General features: G+C 39.4%; 1 protein-coding gene across 1 annotated transcript in view; it reads right to left on the bottom strand.

Moving 5' to 3' along the window:
* Positions 1 to 1,503: 1,503 nt before the first annotated feature.
* The window catches only part of ITGB1 (integrin subunit beta 1), a 43,329-nt gene continuing 21,472 nt past the window's right edge, over positions 1,504 to 23,360 (bottom strand). Inside the window, exons 4-16 of the mRNA XM_030969028.1 lie at positions 23,082 to 23,304; positions 20,934 to 21,104; positions 20,387 to 20,625; positions 19,031 to 19,186; positions 17,933 to 18,028; positions 17,081 to 17,170; positions 16,293 to 16,433; positions 15,964 to 16,166; positions 14,728 to 14,966; positions 13,076 to 13,298; positions 12,087 to 12,319; positions 9,802 to 9,968; positions 1,504 to 2,725 (exon numbers count right to left, since the gene is read on the bottom strand). Of these exons, the coding sequence (XP_030824888.1) occupies positions 2,660 to 2,725; positions 9,802 to 9,968; positions 12,087 to 12,319; positions 13,076 to 13,298; positions 14,728 to 14,966; positions 15,964 to 16,166; positions 16,293 to 16,433; positions 17,081 to 17,170; positions 17,933 to 18,028; positions 19,031 to 19,186; positions 20,387 to 20,625; positions 20,934 to 21,104; positions 23,082 to 23,304 (2,247 nt within the window). The 3' untranslated portion in view covers positions 1,504 to 2,659. The remainder of the gene's footprint in view (positions 2,726 to 9,801; positions 9,969 to 12,086; positions 12,320 to 13,075; positions 13,299 to 14,727; positions 14,967 to 15,963; positions 16,167 to 16,292; positions 16,434 to 17,080; positions 17,171 to 17,932; positions 18,029 to 19,030; positions 19,187 to 20,386; positions 20,626 to 20,933; positions 21,105 to 23,081; positions 23,305 to 23,360) is intronic.

The raw sequence follows: 23,360 nt of genomic DNA, 5'->3' as shown, positions 1-23,360 counted from the left end.
ACTTTGAAATTATGTCCTACAGTGGTTTTTTTCTATCTGCAATTTATCTATTTTATTGAGATGGGGTTAATGTATTTATTATCATTAATGAACATTCACTGGAGTTATGTTGCAGCAATCTGTGTTCTGATAGTTGTATTCACAGCTGCTAATAAATATTTTCTTTCTGTTAGATAAATGCTTTGGCAGCAACTGATTTTTCAAAAATAAAATCCGAAGTGCTTCAAAATCACTCTCTAAATAGAAGTGTGTAGCTAGAACAAATTCACCATCTCTACTTCATCAGTATTTTACTTAACTAAAAGCTTCTCCTTTTTATCCTACTCGCATTCTGTGTTCCTTTGAGAATGAATTTTTACTTGTTATGGAAAACATATTGTAGCTTTTCCAGAAAAGGAAAAAACCCATCAGCATCCCCAGAGCATCAGTTTATCAGTCCAGATTCCCCCATGTGTAGGTGCTCAGGACTGTGCTAAGGCTACTTTCCAAGCAGACTTAGAGGCAGTTTTAAGGTAGGAGGCTCAATGTACTACTGCAAAATCAGTAATCAATAAGCCACATGATTACAGAGAATTAGTTTCTTTAGCTGACTTGTAATTTTGTCTTTAGTTTCTATCCAGGATAAGAAACTCTGATTATTACAACTGCCATAAAACAATTCTAGCTTAGCTCTACAGTTACTAGATAGGAGTTGAGGAGATGGATGGATTAAGGATAGTAAGACTATGGGTATATTAACTGTAATTATTTTAAAACAGAGAAACTGCTGGGATCTTACATGTGCCTTGTGTGGGATCACAGTCTTCTGGGTTGATGCACTGCTTCTGACTGTAAGGGTTCACTGCTCTGTCAGCTGGCAGAATTCAGGTAAACACCTGAGGATATTGTTTACAAACCAAGGAGGATTAACAACCACTCCTGGCTCCCAGCATCTAGATTTTATCCTATTTGAACTACATCTTCTCTCTTGGCTGCATCATCCAATCCTGGTTAAAGCAAATCCCACAATCTGTGACACTTAGCTTGAATCTGATCCTGCAGGATGGCAGCTGCTCTCTCTCATTTAAGCAACTGTTCACTTGGAGATATTAAGCAGCTTCCATCTGCCTGGGAGCCTCTACTGGAAACCCAGTTCAGACAAGGGTTTAGAAAAGCTCTCTTAATGGGCCACTTACATTCAAAGCCTTCAGCATCTCTGTGGAAAAGCAGCCTACCAATCCACAAAAGCATTTTGAAACCAGACTTGTTAAGGAAAGTACAGAATATATAACATAATGAGTGCACACAATCAGGTTAATGCACATGTAATTAAATATTGGCCTAATTTGGGAGCACTGGTAATACCTACATAAGGGGTCAGTTTTCCTAAAGGTCAGCTTCCTGTGTGACATTAACTCCTCTCAGGGCATATTTGGTATTATTACAATTATTACCTTGCAGAGATGCAATTCTCAGGTTTTTTGAATAGTAACAACTTCTACAAGATAAAGAGACGAGATCAAGTATTTTAAGGTACTTTTATTTAATAAATAACTTCAGTAATAGCACTGTAAAAAGTGAACATCTGTTAAAATAAAAAGGCACTTAAAACAAGAATATGACTATGATGCAGTTTGAACGGTCAGAGGCAAATATACATGGCACATGTCAAGAATGATGTGTGACTCTGCACATGACAAACTATGCAATCTTAGCTACAGGGTAAAGGCAAATTTACAGCTAAGACTGCTCAAAAAAAAAAGGAAAACAAAGCTTGTGTTGATACAAAAATATTACAAAAAGAATTGCAACCAAATACATTAAAAGATTAGAAGGTGACAAAGCACCAGGCTTGAAAGCAAAGAAACATTACAGAATAAAGACACAGCATCACTAAGGCCCTTAGGTGATCTGAGGATGTCTTGGTAAGGTACTTCATGATACTGCCACCCAGGGCTTGAATTTACAAAAAAAGTCTAAGTAAGTTACCAGTCAGCAACTTCTTCAGTAATGGCACATGTTTTAAAGCTATTTTTTCTTTCTTAACATTCTTCTCAAAACTTTTCATTCTAACCATAACCATAACCTGGCAATATGCAACTTGAAAATCAAAGATAAGTATGCACATGCTTTTCAGTCTTGTACACTGCTCCCCTCCAGCTTACTCAACTTACCAAATACTTAATCATTCATCTAGCAAGTCAAAGACCAATTAACCACCAGCTCCATGCTACATGAGTTTAATTACATCTGCAAACTCAAGCCCTGATTTCCCTGTAAAGCTAAAAAGTTTAATACTAAATGGCTAGGCAGAGCCCTCATGCTGATTGCTTTAACCCCTTCCCTCCCAGTCCTGCCATGCAGCACCATGCCCCGAGCAAGACCTGGATTCACAACACGGGAATGGGAAAGGTCAAAAAGGCACCATGTGACCTGGGCTGACTAGGCTACACAGTCTCAAGTTTTTTTTTGTCCAACCTCTGGCACCAATTACTCTTATTTGCAAAACAAAAAAAAAATTAAAAAAAAAAAAAATTACATAAGGTCTATTTTCACACAGGAAGACAAACCTGTATGTAATTAATTAGTAAAATCACTGCAGCTTGCCCTAAATCTATCTTATTGTGACTACAAAAGTTGCTATACTGCATACAGTGTTGTGAAGTTATACAAGCAGTGTTCATTTTCCCTCATATTTAGGATTGACCACAGTCGTCACTGCACTCTTGTAAATAGGATTTTCACCCTAGAAAAAGAAAAAAAAATATATTAACATTTAAAGATATGAAAAAAGATCTGTGTTTGCAAGAAGCATAAAAATTTGCATAAGAAATTATCCATTAATGCTTTGTTTGTACACACAAACAGCTTAAATCAAACTACTCTTCCTTCTAGTAACTTGAACAAAGGCATGCACAGCTAATAAATAAAGCAAAGGGTTAGCAGGATCCTGTTCCATTTGCACCACAGAATTCCTTGGAGGCAGCTGAACCTCGGGGCTGAGCCATCACCCAGGGCTCTGCAGCCCAGGGCATTTTATAGAGACAAACAGAATTGTAAACACCATTGTTTGACACCAGGACTGACCACAGACCCCATTCTGCTATAATAAACATTTAAACAGCTTATCTTACATTGTAATTGAATTCTAGAAACAACGTGGAAAGACTGCTAGTGTTTTGCTAATACACAGTCAATATTTACAGTGAACATTCAGTACTTGGCATTCTCATTTTATTCCTGCAGGTCTCCCCAGCCCCCAGAATAGCAAAATGTACAGATAAAACAAAGAAACTTTTGTACTGGTGCAGATGCTGTAATAAAACAATTATTTCTACTGATATGAGACAAGCCTACAGAACAATTGCTTACATCTGTCTTGCGGAGATTTAAAACCCCCTAAATGAAGCAGCTGATTTTAAGCTTCCTTTTCCCCCAGGTTTCCTTCTATCTCAGTACATCTTACTTCATTTATGACATCCTTGCACACCTCAGATGAACAGCTTGAACTCAAAATTAACAGATAAATCTTCACAGGAGAAAGGACCACTGCTAGAAGGGCCTGGAGGTGCAGCTCTGAGCTTTTAGCACAGCCTGAACCTCAGCCTAGATGAATGCTGTCTGCCAGCATGGAGCTCTTCTGTGCACACAAAGCTGATTCCTGAGAAAACTGAGCTCAGTGAGGATGTGAGCCTGAGTGCTGCCCTGGCCAGGGCTGGATCTGCCCTTCAGCACAGTGAGGGAATCTCTGTCCCTCCAGAGCTCCCCCACCCCAATCTGAGACGGGCTGTACAACCATATTAACTCAATTCCATTTACACTAATTCAGGTTAAACCAATTTTTCCTACACTCAATTAAAGGATGCACAAAAACCAGGTGTCTATTTTTCAGGGTCATAAACCTGGAAAAACAGCTTGGAATACCACAGAATGTGCCAAAGGCAAGCAAGAACCTCACTTGGTGTGAAATTTTCCCATCATGGCTCCTGGGAAGTTTGCTGCCTTCTGTTTGCAAGGCCCAGCACAGGATGAGTAACTGCTCTACCCCAACAACAGAGGTGGCTGCTCTCATGGTTCCTTTCACAGAAAAAGGTTTTTTTTTCCTCACAGCCAGCTTCTCTAACATGCAAAGAGCAAGGAGGCACATCCAATCTTGCCTAGATCCAAGAGATCTGTCCAGGCAGAAACTGGACTGCCAGACAATGGAAGTCAAAGCTCTCTGTTCAGTCTTCTCAAGAGCTGAGTTGACGTCACCTGGACATAGGCGTCACCTGAAGGAGGAGCTGGGTGTTCAGCGCTGGCTGTGCTTCACAAATACAGTGTAACAGCAAAAGTCCCTTCCCCTTTCTATCAGTTCCTAGGCAAATGCTCTCTTGATTAGAAGTGTATCATCTACTGGTGTGGGAAGGGATGAGGAGTAACATTTGGTTGGTTTTTTTTCAATTTTAAATCATGGACAATCATGTGATGTGGCTAGTTCTCAGACAGACTAACTAATCAGTGCAATATTTTGGCAAATATTTTTAGCAAAAGGTTTGCAATATTAACATGCAAATGAAATGGGAAAATCATGCAGGGATGAGGGATTTAATCTGGTACTGAAGTATGTCTTTATGCCTCAAAGTTCTTGGCAATGTACATTGCTTATTTCCTTGACAAGTTTTAATGGAATCTTAAAAATTTCAATATAAACCAATAAAGTTTATGATGCAGAGGAAGTCTGTAAGTGTGAGGCTGCATCACGTGCAGAGTAGAAGTTATTGTGCAGCTCCTCCATGGCAAGGCATTATGTAATACTTGTGCTGTGTGTAATACTTAGCCTCCAACATTTCACAGAACAGACTCCCCCCAGCACATACAGGGGCTATACACTCACATCTTCTAGTTCTAAAAGAGAGACAACTTCTGCCAGATAGCCTAGGAGTGGGTCTAAAGGTAAGGCCTAAAACTTGGAAATTTGCTAGGTGCTACTCACACAACTAATCTGAACCTGAAATCAGGCTTGACATACCATTTGAATAACAAGATTGCAAGTTTTCTATTATACTGCCTTTTCAAGAGAAGTCAGAATTGAAGTTTTCATGCTCTTGATTTAGCATAAGCCCTATAAGGATATTGAAACTCTGTCCTGCCTTCCCTTGTACCTGCACTTCCCAGAAGCACACAGTGGGATTTAGGTCACTGGATAAAGCACTTGACTAGCTGTCTCCCCATGTCAGGTCAGTGTCTCAGTTCCCAGTACAAATAATGGAGATTTAGTCAATATTCACACAACTCTTCAGCTTAACCCAACCTGACATTTGATCAGCTAAATGGCTCCTGAGGCTCTACTGCCTAAAATTGCAACACAGGCACCTGATGGATCTGCAGGTTCCTTCCCTGCTCTCTTCTGGTGAAGCCCTGGCTGCTCCAGCCACAGCCCAACCTCCCTGCCTTGGCAGGGTCTCCTGCAGACAGCTCTTCATTAAAATAAATATCCACTAATCCATCATGATGCTCCCCTCACTCAGGGCCCCTCACAGCTGGCAGAGGGTCTATCTTCTCAGACATTAGAAGCATTCCAGTCTTTTAATTGGCCACTAAAACATGGGATTCCAAACTTGATGTCTTAGACTAATAGTATGATTTCAAATGCTCCCTTATCTTCATGGCACTGGAGCAAATACACTGGTTAAAGCATGCAGAGTTAGGGAAAACACATTTGCCACATGCCCCTACAACTGAAAACTCCATGCACACTTAAACCAAAATTAAAATTAACAAACAGTAACTACATACAAGACTCGGTGAAATACTGAGCAAAATAAAGATGGAGGTACTTTTTAAAAGTACCTTCAGCCAAGAATAAAGAGCTATGTTCTTGCAACAATATTCACTTTCAGCTAGACTGGCTGTTCAGAGGGTAACAGTTCAGTCCAGTGTCACATAAAGATGAAACTATCACACAGAATAGTTCTGTGTTCAATTAACCTTCTTATTCCTTCTCCTGCAGGGGCTCAGTGTTTCAACAGTCACTGAAATTGCCTCCATAGTGGGTTTGAGACCTAAGTCACTGTAAGAAACAGAGTTAAAGCTCATGCACACGTTATTCAAGAGCTGGCTGTGACAGTTCCAGCCCCCGCTGCTGTCCCAGAGCTGCTTCCCAGGAGCGCGGGGCCGCCAGAGGGCGCCGCCAGCCCCATCCATCTGTCCGTCCGTCCATCCATCCATCCATCCTGGGGCCACAAACCAGTGCTCACTGAACACAGCAATTTACAGGAAAGGGATTGAAAACACGGCATCTCTGCTCCCACACCCAGAGCACCTCCATCACTCAGCAGTACCTAAGTCACAGGCATAAAACTCAACTCAGAAGAACAAGTCCCTGCGATTTTGAGCACTTTGAACTGTTCCTGTCTTTTTTTTTCATTTTAACCAGTAGCTGCTAATAAGGCTAATCAAATTACTACAGACTTAAATTTCTTAAATTTTATTATTAGTGTATAATATAAATGTGTTTATCACTTGTGAAATTCAAGATGACTGAATTTGGAGTCTGTTTGAAGATGCTTAGCAATGCACCTTCAACAATCTATCCCCATGCAGTAGTGGTAATGGCATTCACTACAGATAGCAGCTTTGTGCTTTAAATTTGTGACACAGCTTTTTAGTCCAGAAGAAATTTATCCTTAGACTTGTTAGAAGCATGACTGCACCAAAGCTTTTATGGCTGACTGGAGTAGAACCTGGGCAAACAGAACTCTGTTTGACCCAGCTGCCTTGAGCATTCACCACTGGGATGTTGTGGTATCATCTGCACCACCATGGACCAGCACCAGGGAAACACCTGAGTACCTGGCCCATGGCAAACTCCAGGTGCTGCAGTTCCCTCACCACAGAGCCCCAGCCCGTGTATGGACAATGGATGTGGGACAGGGGAAGGGTCACACAAACTGCACAAAGTTAATTTGCGGATGCACACGCCTGGAGGGAATCTACTACAGTGTAATTTTCATATAATGGGAATTCAGATGATTTTCCTGCCTCGACATTATAAGGCAACTCTTCATCTAAATGAGAAGCTATGGCAATAATGTAAAACCACCAGAAAATCTTATCTACAGGGAAAAGCAGGATCTTGTTTTACATCTCATGGCTCACCTACTTCGACAATTCTGACTGTCTCCTTTCCAGTGGTCCGTAAGAATAAATCCACCTCCCTCTCTCCCCAGACTTCTAATATTTCTATGAATACCAACAATTATTAAGTTATGTTGAAAAAACCCAAAGCACACCCTTTCACACTTTTAACCTTCATATCTGAGTGAACCAAAAAGGCAGAAGTTAATCTCTCCATTTACACCAGAGGAGAGCTTTTTGCAGGAAATACATTTTGAGGAGAAATGGCAGCAACAAACATTACATCCTGAAGAGTCACAGGGTAGAGAACAAGAGCACAGAATGGAAGTTACACACCGTTATGGTTTATTAGGTGCTTGTCCTGCATGCAACAGAAAGTACACAATTAAGTGAATGGCAGAAGAACAGGTAACAGAGACTTAACCAGATGGAGTATGTGAAGTGTTAGAAAGGACCAAAAACTCAATTTCCTCCCCAGAATAATTGGCTCTGGGAAGAAAAATGAAAAGGAGCTGAATGTGGTTGATGTAGCAGGCAAAAGGAATGTTGTTTACAATCCATTTTGGACACACTGCAAAGTGAAATGATTGTGAAGAGAAAAGGAAAGTGTATTTCCTCAGGAAGGGCTTGGAATGCTACACAAAATATCTGGAACTGTTGTCACAGTTAAATATTCTCAGTTTCTGCTTTCTCCCCTTATTTTTCCTTTACAAAATCTTTTGAATGCAACACTGAAAAAGGGAGACAGCAGACACTATATAAAATTAGAGACACAGATCCTTCCCTTCCACTGGCTTCTGAAAAAAACTCCATGGATGTTTAATGGATGTGCTGCCCTCACAACTTCTTCATTCCCCTCCCTCTAGTCTCATCTCTGTACTACTTTCTCTTGGAGCTCTTCTGACATCCATTCCCCTTGTCAACTTCCCTCTCCCTCCTTCCCCAGCAGCTGGGGGTCCCAGGGAAGGAGAACACCTCCAGCACTCATGGAAGGGCAATCTGGGAGTCTGCAGAAGACATCAACTCATCCCTTGTGCTTCCCTGACTTCCTCTCCTGGACACTGCTGTTACTTTGGTGTGTTGGGTGTGAACAGAACTGAACTCAGCAGCTCCAATCAAATGAGGTGCTCAGGCTGAGTTCAGAAGGGAGTAAGAAACTGAGTGAAAAATGCATCTAGAGAGGACAAGGATATTTCCTCCTGTCCTATTAATGTTCCATATCTATGGACACCCTAAAGCTGGCTAGGTTACAAGGACTGTGATAGTGCCAGTTTCAATAGAAATAGGATGAAAAAAATAAGGTGCAGATTTAATTATAAAATTACTAGAGTATATGCATTTCATACCTTAATTACAGACTAGGTCTATACTAGGTTAAGAAGCCAAAGCAGTTGACAAAAAAAAGGAATGCTACTCTGCCTGTTCACAGAGCTATTCCAACAAAAACAGTGATATTTATAGGCTGGGATATTTTAGGAGTATCTAATCTAGCTTAGCAAAAATATTGATTTTAAGCACACTGACTGCAGATTTGAAGAACTAGAAGACAAAGCATCCCCTGTGTGTCTCTCTACAATCCAAAAATATTCTTTGGTCCTAGAAGCTGCTCTATTATGTATCCACACATCTAGAAAAAAACCTAAAAAATCACTTGTAGAATAGTTTAAGCCAGTATTAGCAGTATTAGTAAGTAAGCAACCTCACTGTCAAAACCAGTTAAAAAAGTTCAAGCTGCATTCTTGAAAGCCCCACAATCACAGCAGAAGTAGATACACTGAGCAAGACTCAAACTGTGATTAACGGACTGTGACACACAGTGAGTTTGAAGTGACATGCAAAGGGAGAAAAAAGGAAAGAAAATGAAAGGAGATACAAACTGAGACTTAGAGACCAGCTTTACGTCCATAGTTTGGATTCTTGAAATTGTTAATAGGGCTCTTGTATATTGGATTTTCTTGCTGAAGTAAAAGAAATGGTCAATGTCGAATAATTCAACAGGAAAAAAAAAGCAACATTCTCAACTATCACTGAAAAAGAATCATGCTATATATAAAATAAAATGTTAGTAATTTTTTTCCCCAGTACGAGATTAATCAATTTTCTTAAATAAAACTAAAAGGCTTCCTAGGACAATTTTAAAAAAAGATATTTTCTTATCAAGCACATGGGGGCGTTGACTTCTACAGAACTGTGGTGAAGGGGCTCTTGATTAGCAGACTCCTGACACTGCCCAGAGGCAGCGACTCCGCAGTCTATGGAAGCCTATAGACCACAGGCTTGTTTGCCTTGCACATTTCTCTGTTGACAAAGAGCTGGGAAGACTTCAACAAACCAGCACCTGCCACGATTTTGTGACTTTATGAAGTCTCCCAGCTAACCCTGTGCGAGCATTTACAAGATTTCCTCAATCAGTGCAAAATTTTCTTCTTTGCTTTCTACAGAAGTGACTCATCCTTGTAATAAACGTTTTAATCATAGGCTGTAAAGCGTGGTAGAACTGCAAAGCTGAACTGTTCTGTCACTATCACATCTCCTCTCTGAAAAGTTATTTAAACCTGAGTTACTACTCTCTTTTCTGCCTCAAGAAACACTTCTCCAATAGGACTGGTTGTAATCTGAAACACTTTAAAGCACATGAACAAAAATCTTCTATTTTTCCTCTGCTACTGCAGCTTTTATGAATAGAAAAGCTTCTTCACTCACCGTATCCCACTTGGCATTCATCTTCTCTTTTTCAAATTTAGCAAATTCTCTTCTGTCATGAATGATCATTAGTAGTTTCCAAATCAATAATAATGCAAGTCCAATAAGAACAATTCCAGCAACCACACCGGCTACAATGGGAATGATGTCAGGACCGCTGGGGCACTCTGGGGAACAAAGCAAGGGAAACATGATTTTCCAAAATGGTAAAGGTAATGCAAATCCAGAAGCTATTAATGTTTGATTTTGTACTGAAGCCAGTATTTTGAATATCAGATATGCCAATACTACTTTTCTTTCAAATAAGAGAATTTTTGGAATATGTACATCCTGTAACATTCCAGCTTATTTTCATCCTTCTAATTTGTGTTTGATCTTAGCAACAGAACAACCTGTTCTGAAGATAAAGTCTATACACTGCTTAACCCTTAAGCTAATTATTTACAATATTAAGAGTAAAATAACTAGCAACTGTATTTAAACATGCAAGAGCTCCAAGTCAAAGCTGTGGCAGCACAACTGCCAACCAGCAGAACAGGCCCCACACAGAGAATATCCTGAGTTGGAAGGGACCCACAAAGATCATTGAGTCCAACTCCTGTCCCTGCACAGGGAAGTCCCAAGAGTCACACCGTGTGCCTGAGAACATTGTGTAAACACTTCTTGAACTGTCAGGCTGGTGCTCTGACCACTTCCCTGGGGAGCCTGCTCCAGGTGCCCAACCACCCTCTGGGTGAAGAACCTTTTCTAATATCCAGCCTGAACCTTCCCTGACATAACTTCAGGCCATTCCAGGTCCTGTCACTGGTCACCACAGAGATCAGTATGTGCCCCTCCACTTCCCCTCACAAGGAAGCTGCAGACTGTGATGAGATGCAAGGTGATTTAAAATGGCTGACACAGAAATAATAATCCTCCAAATTAAAATCCAACTCCCTATTAATATAAAATTCCCAATAATCACAAACTGAAGAAAGGCTTTTGCAGAGCTCAGTGCACAGACTGAAGGTGTCAGAAGCAAATGAATGCAAGTCCTGTGCAACAGAACAACTGTGGATAGAACACAGCTTCCCCCACACTCCCTATCTTCATAGCTGCCTCTGCAAGAGTCAGGGAAGTGGGAAGGGACACGACAGGAATTCCTTGGGAGCCAGTAAGGAACAAGTGTCTGCTCCACAGAACACAGCTCTACTGGCCAGAGCTTGCTCCTTCAGCACTTGTATGGCACAAATTAAGGTGCCTCCCTGTGCACAATGGGCTTGATTCACCTTTGAGCTTAAGGCAGCAGAAGTTAGTACATGAAAAGGCGAGGCCCCAAAAGCATAGGGCACTTATAGCTTGTCATAGGAGAGAGAGCTCAAGTTCCTCCTCTATACTGTGGACTACTTTGGTAGAGAATTGAAAACATTCTGAATTGAAGCAGTATTTATTTCTAAGAGCCACTAGCCACTGGATTGCGTTAAAGTCATGATCATCACAATGATCAATTCTGAAAATTCTTCAAGTATACAATACCGCACTAAATCTCTAAGGTGCGCATTTTCTATCAGGCTTTTAAAAATCAGGAGACCACAAACTGCTAATGTACAGGACCATAAATTCTGCACTGTTAGATGCAATATCCAGTGATTCAAACTAACAATACTCTTGGTAAATAAATGGTAAATTACTGATGGAGCTTTAGAATTGTTCTCACTTTTTTTTTCCTATCAGAAGATTGATCTAGCGGGGATTAACTAAACAAAATTACATTGGGATCTATTACTGAAGGTACCACAGTCAAGTCAAAGCAAAGGTTTTCAGCATAAAAAAATTCAAGCAGTTGGCAGCATAGTACACAATTTCACGTAGACTAATCCTAAATTATTAAAAAAAGGAAAAGAAAAAAAAAGGAACAAAACCCCACAGACACCATTGTTTAAACCTGTAGCAGAAGCCTAGTAAAAAAATTATCAAAATTTATCTAAATAGGACTTGCTACAGGAGAGATAAAGAAAGTCAGAGTACATCAAGTGCAAACAGGAAATGTTTCAACAAATATGCATATCTGATTTACCTTTTGCTTTTAAAAAATAGAAACTGTTTCTATCAGCCCAAGGGTTTGAAAAATCTAGATCTAGGGAGACACATGTTTTTCTAAAACTTTTTTCTACTTGGACATGCACAACTGTCACTCAGGTAACAAGCACCCATTTCTGAATGCATTTAACTCACCCAAACCAACCAGAGGCACCCAACTGCACAAATCAACAACAAAAGAGGAACAGGCAACATCATCTTCCTACCTGGGGTCTCCACCACGTGGACATTGGCTTCACCATTGGAGTTGACAGAGTAAGTGAAGTAGAACCAGCAGTCATCCACGTCCTTCTCTTTGCAGTGGGACAGCGGGTCGGGCTGGCCGGGCTGCGGCAGCTTGTCGCGGCTCTCCACGCGCGTCATGTTGAAGTGCATGCACTCCTGGGAACACGTCTCCTTCTTCTCCCCCTTATCGAAAGCTCTGCACTGAACACAGTCCCTGGGCAAGAACAAAACAGAAGAAGCGCTTTTGAATGTGTTCATGGAAGATTTCTAGCATTTAATCTCGAGAAATGTTATGGAGAAAACAGGGCAAAATGCCCAAAAAACCCCAACCCTTTTGCCATAAAGGTTAGGAAAAAAATAAAGTAAGACATGGCGTTGTACCAGTCAGAACATTTAGAGATTAACAAAAGCCCTTTTCATAAAGTCCTCTTTCCCTGAATGACCCACAGGATTCAAGGACAGAAAAAAACCCAAACTTTTTCAGCACCTCTACCTGTGAAATGAATACTCTCAGAGAAGGCACTGTAAGAACAGGGTACTTTGAGTGGAACACACACAGGTTAAAAAGAACAAACTCAGTGACAAGCTTTACAGTGGGGTATCACTGAATAATTCATTGAAAAAAGGAGATTGAACAGGATTTTTATACTAAAAATACCAAGCTTTTTCTCAGCGAAGTGAGTTGCACAGGAATCCTCTTAGCCACTAATCCTAAACATATTTCAAAGTTTTCATGCAGAAAATGCTAAGTTTCTAAAAATCTGGATTTCCAAAGGGAAGGATGCAAATTTCACTGGCTCACACAGGTCTAGGTTTAGTTATTGACTGTCAAGTTAGTAATTTCAGTTGTATTTCTTTTAAGCAAAATCTTAGCTGAAGTTTTAACTATCAAAAGCTTTGTTTTAAAAATCCTCACATATCACAAACTCAAAATGCACAGAAAGTGGGACTTGGTTTTCTGGGTACGTACTTGTGTTCTGCACAGACACCGAGGCAAGTCTGACACATTTCACAGGTGGGGCCTTGGAATTTGGGATCTGTACAGTTACAGGTGCCACATTCACAGGTTCCTCTTCCATTGCAAATCTGCCCATTCGATGCCATACACGGTGTAGTATCCAAGGAACAATCGCAGGCGCTGCCAGTGAAGTTGGGGAAACACTCGCACACTCTGCACTTGCAGATCCCGTTTCCTGTGCAGTGAAAAGGTATTGCAATGAGATTAAGTCTAAGAAAAAGAAACCGTGGTAAGATAATGAAGAATGAATTAAGAGGTACAAAATAAATTTTAGCTCCTCGAAAGACTACTTGCAGGCATTTGTCCCCTTTTCCCACTCTCCTATACATCTGGATTTCTTTTCATAAACAAAATAACAAGGCTCAGGAATATGAGATCAAGAATAGTATAATGTGATGACCACATCCCCTGGGTGGAGAAGCATGACAGCACTGCTTCAGTTCACAGTCTTGTATGCACTGACTGCTATATGAAAATATGGATGGATGTAGATCACTACAGATAAATTCACTGCTCCTGTCTTCATATCTATCACTATACCAATGTATAAAGCATTGGTATAGTGATAGATGAGTGCACTAAAAAGATGACTGCACAAACTGAGTATGCAAAACACAGAAAAATGAAACAGCTTTGGCTCCACAGGACACCAACATTCAGCTGCTGTACTCCTGACCTCACACACCAACCCAACTTCACGCTCCTTACACTCTCTGCACAAGCAACAAGATGCCTTTAAACTGATCTAGGTGACAAGGAAAGGTCTTTGGCTTCACCCCTCCTTCTCCAATGAATGAAGTGTTTCAGTCAACACTTTCCTGTCACGTGTATTCTGGAACATCACCACCATCCATGCTCCCATCCTTTGCACAGCAATACTGGATTCTGAGCAAATCAGACAAATGAGGTATTCTCATCACTCAGAGCTTAGTGGCTTCTCTGTTTTATTTTTGCAGCACAGACAACACTGAGGTAGTAGTTATACTCCTACCAGATACTTCCACATGCAAAACAGGAAAATAATTTAGACACTGGCTGCTGAATGTTTTTTAAATTGCTTTTGATTTCAGGAATTAACTATCATCAAAGTCTTGCTTCAAGTGCTTAAGGTGTTTTTCTGGATCTTGCACATTCTAGTCTTCACTTACCTTTCAGAACAGTGTCAAGCAGTTTACTGGTATCCTGTCAAGCACCAAAGTCAAGCACTCACTATTACAAGTAAGCTGAGGGCATTCTCTCTTTCTATTGACACAGTGCTTACACTGAGCCAGTACAACATTACAATCTCAGGACAGCTGTCTCAGCCTTCTTTACTGAAATACCTGAGGGTAATTCTGTAATAAACAGCAGAAGTCAAGTTCATTTTACACCGTTCTTGGAGCTGTGACTGAAGGAAGGTGAAATGTGCATAAACAGACTGCATGTTCAGAGGGCTGTTTTATTAACAGACAAGTGTTTGTAATCAATAAATCTGTGAGTATCCTCATCTCTGTTATCAAATGGCTTTGATCTTTTAGCTAAGTATCCCTACTCTGCTGGGTAGAGAAGACAGACTTGTTAACTGCTGACCAGCTTTGCCTGCAGAAAGCTGAAGCATCTCTCACCTCCACAGATTAAACCATTTGATCGATCACAGTTGAAGTTGTCACATTCACAGTATTTGCCAGAATACACCTCATTGGTGTTCTCCCTCTTCTTGCACACACATTGTCCACAAATGCATTCTCCATTGTTACTGCAGATTTCTGTGCTGTTCTCCCTCCTGCAGTAAGCATCCATATCCTCACTATTTACTTCATCTGTGCTACATTCACATAGTCTTCCGATTCGTCCTTCATTACATCTGCAAGGTAAAACCATGGCTGAAAATGTAACCTTCATTGAAAGTCACACACACACAAAAAAAAGGCCACAAGAATAGCACAAAGAACAGCACTAAAAGTGACTATTCTCTCAAGGGATGTTTCAACTTAAACTTCAAATGAGGTTTCCAACAGACACCTATGTACCAGTTCTTGAAGGCACTGGAGCAAACTGGACTAAGTTGCTTTTATGCTGATTATCTTATCTGAAATTCCAGGTGAGAGACTACGTGTCACTCCCTCTAACTAAATTGTCACATAATCATTATCAATCCCTCTCTCATGTGACAGAACAATAATTATTTCTCAACTGACAACAACTGTTCCCTGTAATGCTGACATATTTCAATGAAAAGGCTTCTTATGAACAGCAATTAAGAAGGAGAGTAGATGATCTTCAGAGCTGCCAAACTGAGAACTTCAGGGATCGGCACTTCTCATCATCAAGGGTAAGATATAGATGAGCAAATGGAGATTGCTCTTGTTCCCATCAGTGATCAACAGACTGTTATATGGTGTCCACCAGAGACAACAGATCATTGGGAAGCTGCTGCATTTACAAAAAAAAGGCTGTGCTTACCCACAGGCCTGTTCTCACCCATGTGAAGCCAAGTGGACACCAGTGACAGTGACACCAAGTACAAGAAGTTCTTCCACACATAGATGGGAAAATCTGCTCTCTTGATTTAAAAAGGAAGACCAAAAATGGATCTATATCTTTTAAACTACTGACTCAAGGCCAAATTTGAATTCTGACTCATAAAACAATGCTGATCTAATGATCAGCATTTAAGCATAGGGATTATTTGCAGAGATATGGCAGTATTTCAGAGTATCCTAAAAGAAAGAGGCACGTAACAGCAATTCTTGTTCTTAAAAAAAAACAACTAGTAAACCCAAGTAAACCCTAATTAAGGAAACAAAGCTCTTCCTTGTATTTCTCTTTTGCAAAAATAAAGAAAATGTCTATTTATTTACCTGCAGGCACCACATTCAAATGTTCCATTTCCTGCATGGCAGGCTGGACTATTAGGCTCTCCTTCACTCTGACACTGACACTCACAGATGAACTGGAGATTAATTTCAACTTCTTCAGTGAATCCCAGTGGTTTAATTTTAATTGTTTCATTTTGTTCTTTCTTTGGACATTCATTAGCTGTTATATTAATCTCAAATCTAACCTGCAAAAAAAATGGAGTGTCATGTTACTACAAGGAGTTTTGTCTGTACTATTAAAAAGAAATGCTGTGTTGGATGTTTTAAGTGCATTTTGCAATCGAGCAGCAGCACATACACTCTTGAGTTACCTCATCTCCAATAGAAATGTTAGAACACTTCCTTCCATCTTCTTGTGTGTCATTCACTCCATTCTTGCAGAAAGACTTGTAACTGATTGTCACTCCTTTTGGTAGCTTAGTATTTTCCAGGATAACCTCTGAAGAAAGGGACTGAAACAGCAGTTATTACCTAACTTCAAACTGAGCTGCAGAAGTGTTCCGTTGAAGAACAGACATTATACAACTATGCCCAGTCTAAGCACCAACCCCAGAGGCACACTGGAATTATTTAAGTTCCAATGTGCTGAGAAACACCAGCCCAGGGCTGCCCAAAGTCACTCTGTGGTGATTCCTTCCCATGCCTGAACTTGTTACAAGGTCAGGACAGGTTTCCACACATGTTGGAGGCACTTGTTTACCCCATGTACTCCACAGGAGAAGTGAGGCTCATTTACGCACAATGCAGCAATGAAGAAAATATTGTGGGGGCCAAACCCAGCAAAATGGCCTTTTTTGCTAACACCTGGAAAGAAGGTAAAAGTGAAGAAGCTGAAAAACAGTGTGGGATTTGGTTGTGAATTTTATTTTTTGAAAGGGAAAACGTGGATGGTAAGTTTTCCTTGTAATGCCATTTTAAATGACTTTAGGAGTGCATCTTTTTACTCATCTAACCTCTTACTGCCATAGAGGCTTAATGTTTACAATGTTTTACAGCAATGGAGTGTATTTATAGTGTAGAACACTAACTAATCCACCTTGGAGTCTCTGCTTGAAAAACTTACGAGCAAGAAAAATTAGTACATAAAATCTGAACTTACATTGTATGCATCAATGATCAGCTGAATCACATTACTGGAATTTGAAGACAATGTTCCCACTGCTGATTTTGGTATCAGATTTTTCAGTTCCTTTCAATATTGACAAAAAAGAAGGAAAAGTACAGTCTTACTAACAGAATATAAATTGCAGTACAAATGGTGATATAATGCATTAGTGGATTAATGGTAAAGTACTCCAGAAAATAAAGCTGTGTTGCCAGTAATGAACACAATTTTTGAGGTTATACACAGCCTTACTGGCACAAACTCTGCATTTGGTAAGAGAATACTAAGTCCTTCTCTTGTATAAGCTGACCACAATCTCTCTTCAACCACACTTAGAATACATTAAAAATAGGCAGGCATGGTTTTCCAACAAAAATTTGAATACAGTTTAAGAAAGAATCCCAAAACCAAAAGAACAGGTTAAAAGAAGGAAAAATATGCATGTCCTTTACCAAGTCATTTCCTATTGCACAATCACATTCAGCAGTTTAGTTAATTTTAAACATGGGATATATAAATAGAACAAAAGAGACAAACTATGTTCTTTCATAAGTGTGTCCCCTGATTCAGGGTCCACACCCCCCTCAGGTATTTTGATGTAAAAACGTTCACAAAAATTAGAACTGCAAATGTGTTCTCCACTCAGCCATACCTATGAAGAGTAGTTAGGAGAAGGGGCACTTTCTCAGTGGAAATTACAGAGAGTCAGTGTTGACTTGAAGAAATAAGAAAAGCTTAATAATAAAGTATGTGGGTAGCAAAATATTACTTCCATGATCACTTACTTCCACAATTACTTTAATTTCAAATAAGTAAATTTTAATGACTTCAGAGTAATTTCTTTACCTTATAGACTGCCTGAAACTCTTCAGTAACAGCAAAGATTGTCTGAATATTGTTCTCACTAAGTTTCTGTACCAGATGAGCAATAGATGGATAATCCTAAAAAAGTCAAGCATAAAATTAAATTCAAATTTGAGACATGTTGCTAGAAAATAATCAAAGACTCTGACATCATAAATACAAATCATCTTTAGAAACATACAGAGAACTCCTAACTAGCCAGCTCATGTCACAGTTCTAAAGCAAAACAACCCCTGAAAACAAACAGGCATTGGTAAGACTTCATATATGCCTCATGAAGATAGGTGTTCCTTCACATGGATGTTATCACATTCCATGCCATACAAAAGGTTAAATCCTTCATGTCAATGTCCTCAGAAAATTATCTTCAGTCCCTCAAAACCACTGCTTTTTGCACTGTTTCCCAAAGAAATGATGAAATAAAACTGAATTAATTTTAAGTTTTTATTGTACTACTTTCAATCAAAGTTAGGAATATATGAACACACAAACTTGGTGAAGCTTACTGTGGTTACCCCATCTGGTAATATTTTCTCTTTGCATTTGTTGCCAGATCTCCCTTCCTATAAACCACAAAGGCAATGTTAACCATACTTACCATAAACTTTGCATCTGAAGATTTCAGTCTTAAAAAATCAAGCAGATATTTTACAGTATTTTTCACTAGTAAACTATTCTAAAAATGAAGACTGGTGAAATGATAAACTAATGACACAGCCATCAGTTTTCCAGTGGACATACAAGTCCAGCTTTGGAGTTGGACTCTATGACCCTTGTGCACCCCTTCCAACTCAGAATATTCTGTGATTCAGTGTAGCATACAGCACTATTAGTCATTAGAAAGGTTAAAATCCAGCAACATATAGTCATAGCATGAAAGCTACCATTTCTTGAAATTTTCCAATCAAGACTAGGTTAATTCTTGCACATTTGCTTTAGTTTAACTAAAATCACTTAATGTAAACAGATAAATCTTCTAAGACATAGTGGTCTGATACTATATCTGATGACCCAATGAGTTCTTTTGAGCTTAAGCATCATAAAATATTCATTTCCCTAGAAGATGATTTAATGACTTACGTAATAGTGGCTCATTGTGTACACATTATTTTCCAGATGACATTTCCCATCATTTGGCAGAACAATTCCACCAAGTTTACCATCTCCTGCAAAGTGGAATCCAGCATCCGTGGAAAACACTAATAGTCTTGTAACATTCCTCCAGCCAATTTGTTCCTTGGGAAAATCACAAACATATTTTTGGTATTTTGTACCAATTTATTTTAAAGCATTGGGGACCAACGCTTGAGAGAGAAGTGCATGGAAAGTTAGAGACTCAGGAGAAGTCACATTGCAAAAGTGTCCCCCTGGAAAACATTAATTCATGTAAACCTTGGAAACACTTGTGTTTCATTTAATGTCTGCTCCAAAACATCTGCTGCAGGTTTTTCAACAAAAGCAAAAAATATTATTTTTGAGATAGACCCTGTCCAGTTCTCAATGGAGTATCTGAAGAGTGACTGGGTTTAGAAATCAGGCTCTTCAGTGCCAGTTCCACTCCCATGCCATGAGCAGGCAGCCCCAGGACGCTGGTGCGCAGCACGGCTGCAGTACTGAACCGCCCAGCATCACACTCTGGAGAACCACCAGGCTTTGCCAACCTAGTGCAGATCTGCACCCAGCACAGTGCTTGCCAGAGGACTGGCCCATCAGCATCCTGGCTCACAACTGTTTAATTACGTAAATTGCCCTTTTCTATTTTTTAAAATTTATCCATAGAACCGAAGCCCTAGCTAATTTAATGAAAGAAGACCATGCAGAAGTGTCATATACTAAATTACCACCAAGAAAACCCTAAAAGGCTTATGATAAACACTGCACTTTTAAATCAAGACTCCAGATCACTTCAGAAGGTCATGAATCCATTGATCAGCAGCAAAAATAATATGGAAACAAAGCAATAAGCTTGGGTATTGCTTTTTTGGGAGTCCATTTTGTACAGGTGCATAGAACTGTCTGAAAAATTACAGAAACAAAGAATCTTTAGGCCTTCAAAAATAAGTAAAAAATCAGTTTTCCATCCACTTTGAGAAACTAGTAAAAGTCACAACACACCAAATTTCTGCAACCACAACAAGATACAGATCTTTAAAATAATCTGAGAATAATTGCTAACTCAAGATCTCATACATTTTAAAGCACAACCTGAGTCTTCTACAGCAAACTTTAAAAGCTTTGTCTCTATGTGCTGTGATCACAACCTCTGTTTGGCACCTTCACATTTCCCAGTTTCACTCACTCACTCAATTCTTCCTCACCTACCCTGTCTTGCTGACAGGAGGTGACATATTCAAATGCCAGCCACCATAAAACACTAAGGCTGCATTCAAACAATTTCATCTAATAGAACAAAAAAAAAAAAAAATACACACTTACCCCACAAACTGCAACCTGCATTATTGCATCAAATCCACCTTCAGGAGAATCTAAGTTCCCAGAAATGTGCTGTTTACCTACAAGTTCATTGAACTTGTTTCCTTCACTGGTAAGGCTAAGCACATTTTTATAGCTAAATGGACTTGTACAGTTCTGGTCCCCTGTACAAGGATTTCTGAGTTTGGCTGGTGTTGTACTGATATAAGGCATCACAGTTTTCTCCACAAAAGAGCCAAAGCCTAAGACAAGAACAACAAAATTCCAGTAAGCTGAAGAATGGAAGTCTCATTTCTATTATCACACAACAGAATTCAAAAGCATTATAGCTGTACTGACATCAGAAATAGCTCTTATACTTGTTTAGTTCCCACCTTCTCCACCAATGCCAAATACTTTTACACAGTTCAATGGGCCCTATGTATTAGAACATCTGCCATAATACTGCTAAACTGAAAAAATACTCTTCATTTACAATAATGTGAAAAACATCAGGAAGAAAACTTAGAAGAAAATTATCATATTTTTAGAATAGGCAAATCTTTCTTACCAATCCGAAAGTCTGAAGTTATTTTTTCCATCTCTAACATCAGAGCTGTTCCGAGACTTTTCACATTCTCTAAATCATCTTTCATAGAATAGGAGAGGTCCATAAGATAATAAAGGTCAATGGGGTAGTCTTCAGCTCTCTTGAATTTTAATGAAATTGTCTGGGGTTCCCCTGTTTCAGAGAGATTAAACAACAAACAGAAACCATTAAAAATTCCATAACTGCACTGGCAAGAAAAATGCCTTTCTAAGAAAAGGCTTGTAAATCCTTATGAAGGTTTTGAATTACTAAAGGTGAGTTATTAAGGTGAGTTATTTTTTTCTCCTGTTCACTGAAATGCTTACAACAAATTATGATTAAAAAAATTTCAACAAGTGTTTCTTTCAAATGCTCAACTTCGTATTTCTGAGGTACTTTATCTCTCCACAGAAAAATTATCATGCTAAAACCCAAGCTTCTTATAACTGCTGCAATTTCAAATTGTCATACTTGCAGTCATTCCAACAAGGTTCCTGTAAGACCTAATGGCACAAATTTTCTAAGTCTATTTTCATCCAAGACGACTTCAGTAATTCTCAAAAGTTAAAAAAACACATTGTTTTAATAGGTTTATAAAAGAAAAATTAATTCTGGATGGAATATTGCAAGTTACTTTGCATCTACCAAGCTCAGAGCACAGAAATGGCAGTGAGAAAACAGCAAGTTAGTATTTGTTGTGATTGTAAGCCCAGACCCTGCATTTCACCCACAAAAGAATGTAGTCTCACTGATGCTGAAAGACAGTGCAGAAGGATTGCACACACATACCACACACACCCTTTCCCAGAAACTGGAACAGTATTCTTTTGCCTATTTTATATGAAATAAGGAATTAAATCAATAGGATTGCCCACTCCTCTCAGTCATTGAGCTTAAATGGCAGTATTGCTGCTACTTAAGTTTGCTTGATAATTAGGAAACGTTTGTTAAACATCAGCAAAATTAGTGAAGTGAGAAAAACATTAAATGGCTATGTCACACAGCTATGTAACATGGTTTTCATCAAAAAAACCCCAAACAACAAAGAAGAATAAAAGTGAGCACAAAAATCTGTTTAGATTTTCCTTAGCTAATATTTCAAAAAGCCTGCACAGAAAGCAAGTTTCTCTCTCTGCACTTCTCAGTCCCTCAGAGAACTAATACCAATGGAAGTGCTTACAAACATCTTTTGGGTAATTGGATTCTGGTTGTCTAGTTCCCTGCTATGTTCTGATGAAGAAACTTCTGTGTCAGCAGAGGAACAATAATTTGGTTTGAAGCAAAAAAGTTCACATTAGAAATAAATAGGAGCCATACCAAAATTGCAAAATAATTTTCATTACTTTCCTCTCTACATCATGCTGAGCCTGCTTCACATCTCCTTTCAATTATTACTGCAACTACCACCAAGCAGCTGACCCCAAGTACAAGCTCCTCTTCCATAAACATACAAGGCAGCTGCTCAATGTGTCTACAGTACCTAGGAACTCTCCTTGAGGACAATCTCCATTGTGCTCATTTGAGCCACTAGCCCCGTTCCTCCCCACCCCCCTCATTTGAAATAGATAAAGTTCCCTTTAGGGGCTGGAAATGGTACACAACTACTTTGTGTTTTCACTGCTGTGGTTCTGTGCCCACACCTTTAGCCTCTGGAAGGTATTTTACGTAGCAATCCAAAAATTGTGCTGCATAACTACAAAACCACTTTGTTCAGACATGCAGACTTCAGGAAACAGCAGAACTTCAAGCAAAAGGAAATGCTCCAGTAACTTGATGTTTTTGCTGACTCCCCTACTTTCATCCTACAGGCACACTGTAGAAAATCAACTACAAAATACTGAAAACAAAACAATTTTACCTTTCTGATATATCTAACAATCCATGTTGTATCAATTTTCTCCTAAATTCTATTGGGAAAATAGAACAAGTGATAACATCTAATCTTTCTCAAAAATCAAACAGTATTTGGAGTACCTAAACACCTGGAGCTGAACTGAATGGCTCTGCTATCATTCACGTTATCTGAAAAATAGTCATTTCTGTAACAAAATGGTTACACATACAAATCAAAAAACGAAGACATGGCGGTGACAGAGAATCATCCCAAAACTGGAATGAAACTGTCCTTACCAACTCTTAGATGCAGTGATAATTTCTGTGGCTGGATCTGTGTAATGGCTTCTGGTTTCAGCTTCTCTGCAGCCCCTTTCTTACGATTTGTTACTTCTCTATTTTCGAGCACCTGTTTGCTGCCTCTGGGATTCTCTATATCTTCCATGGGGCAGCCTTTACTCTTCAGTGCCGCCAAGTCATCACAGCGGGCAGATGTTGGCTCTCCTTCTTGCAAAAAGTCCTAGAAAACACAGCAAAAGTAACAAGTTGTTATATTCTACCCACAACTGCTCTTTC

Source organism: Camarhynchus parvulus, chromosome 2 (genome assembly GCF_901933205.1).
Source record: "Camarhynchus parvulus chromosome 2, STF_HiC, whole genome shotgun sequence".
Classification (NCBI taxonomy): domain Eukaryota; kingdom Metazoa; phylum Chordata; class Aves; order Passeriformes; family Thraupidae; genus Camarhynchus; species Camarhynchus parvulus.
This window is presented reverse-complemented; position numbering and strand designations above follow the sequence as displayed.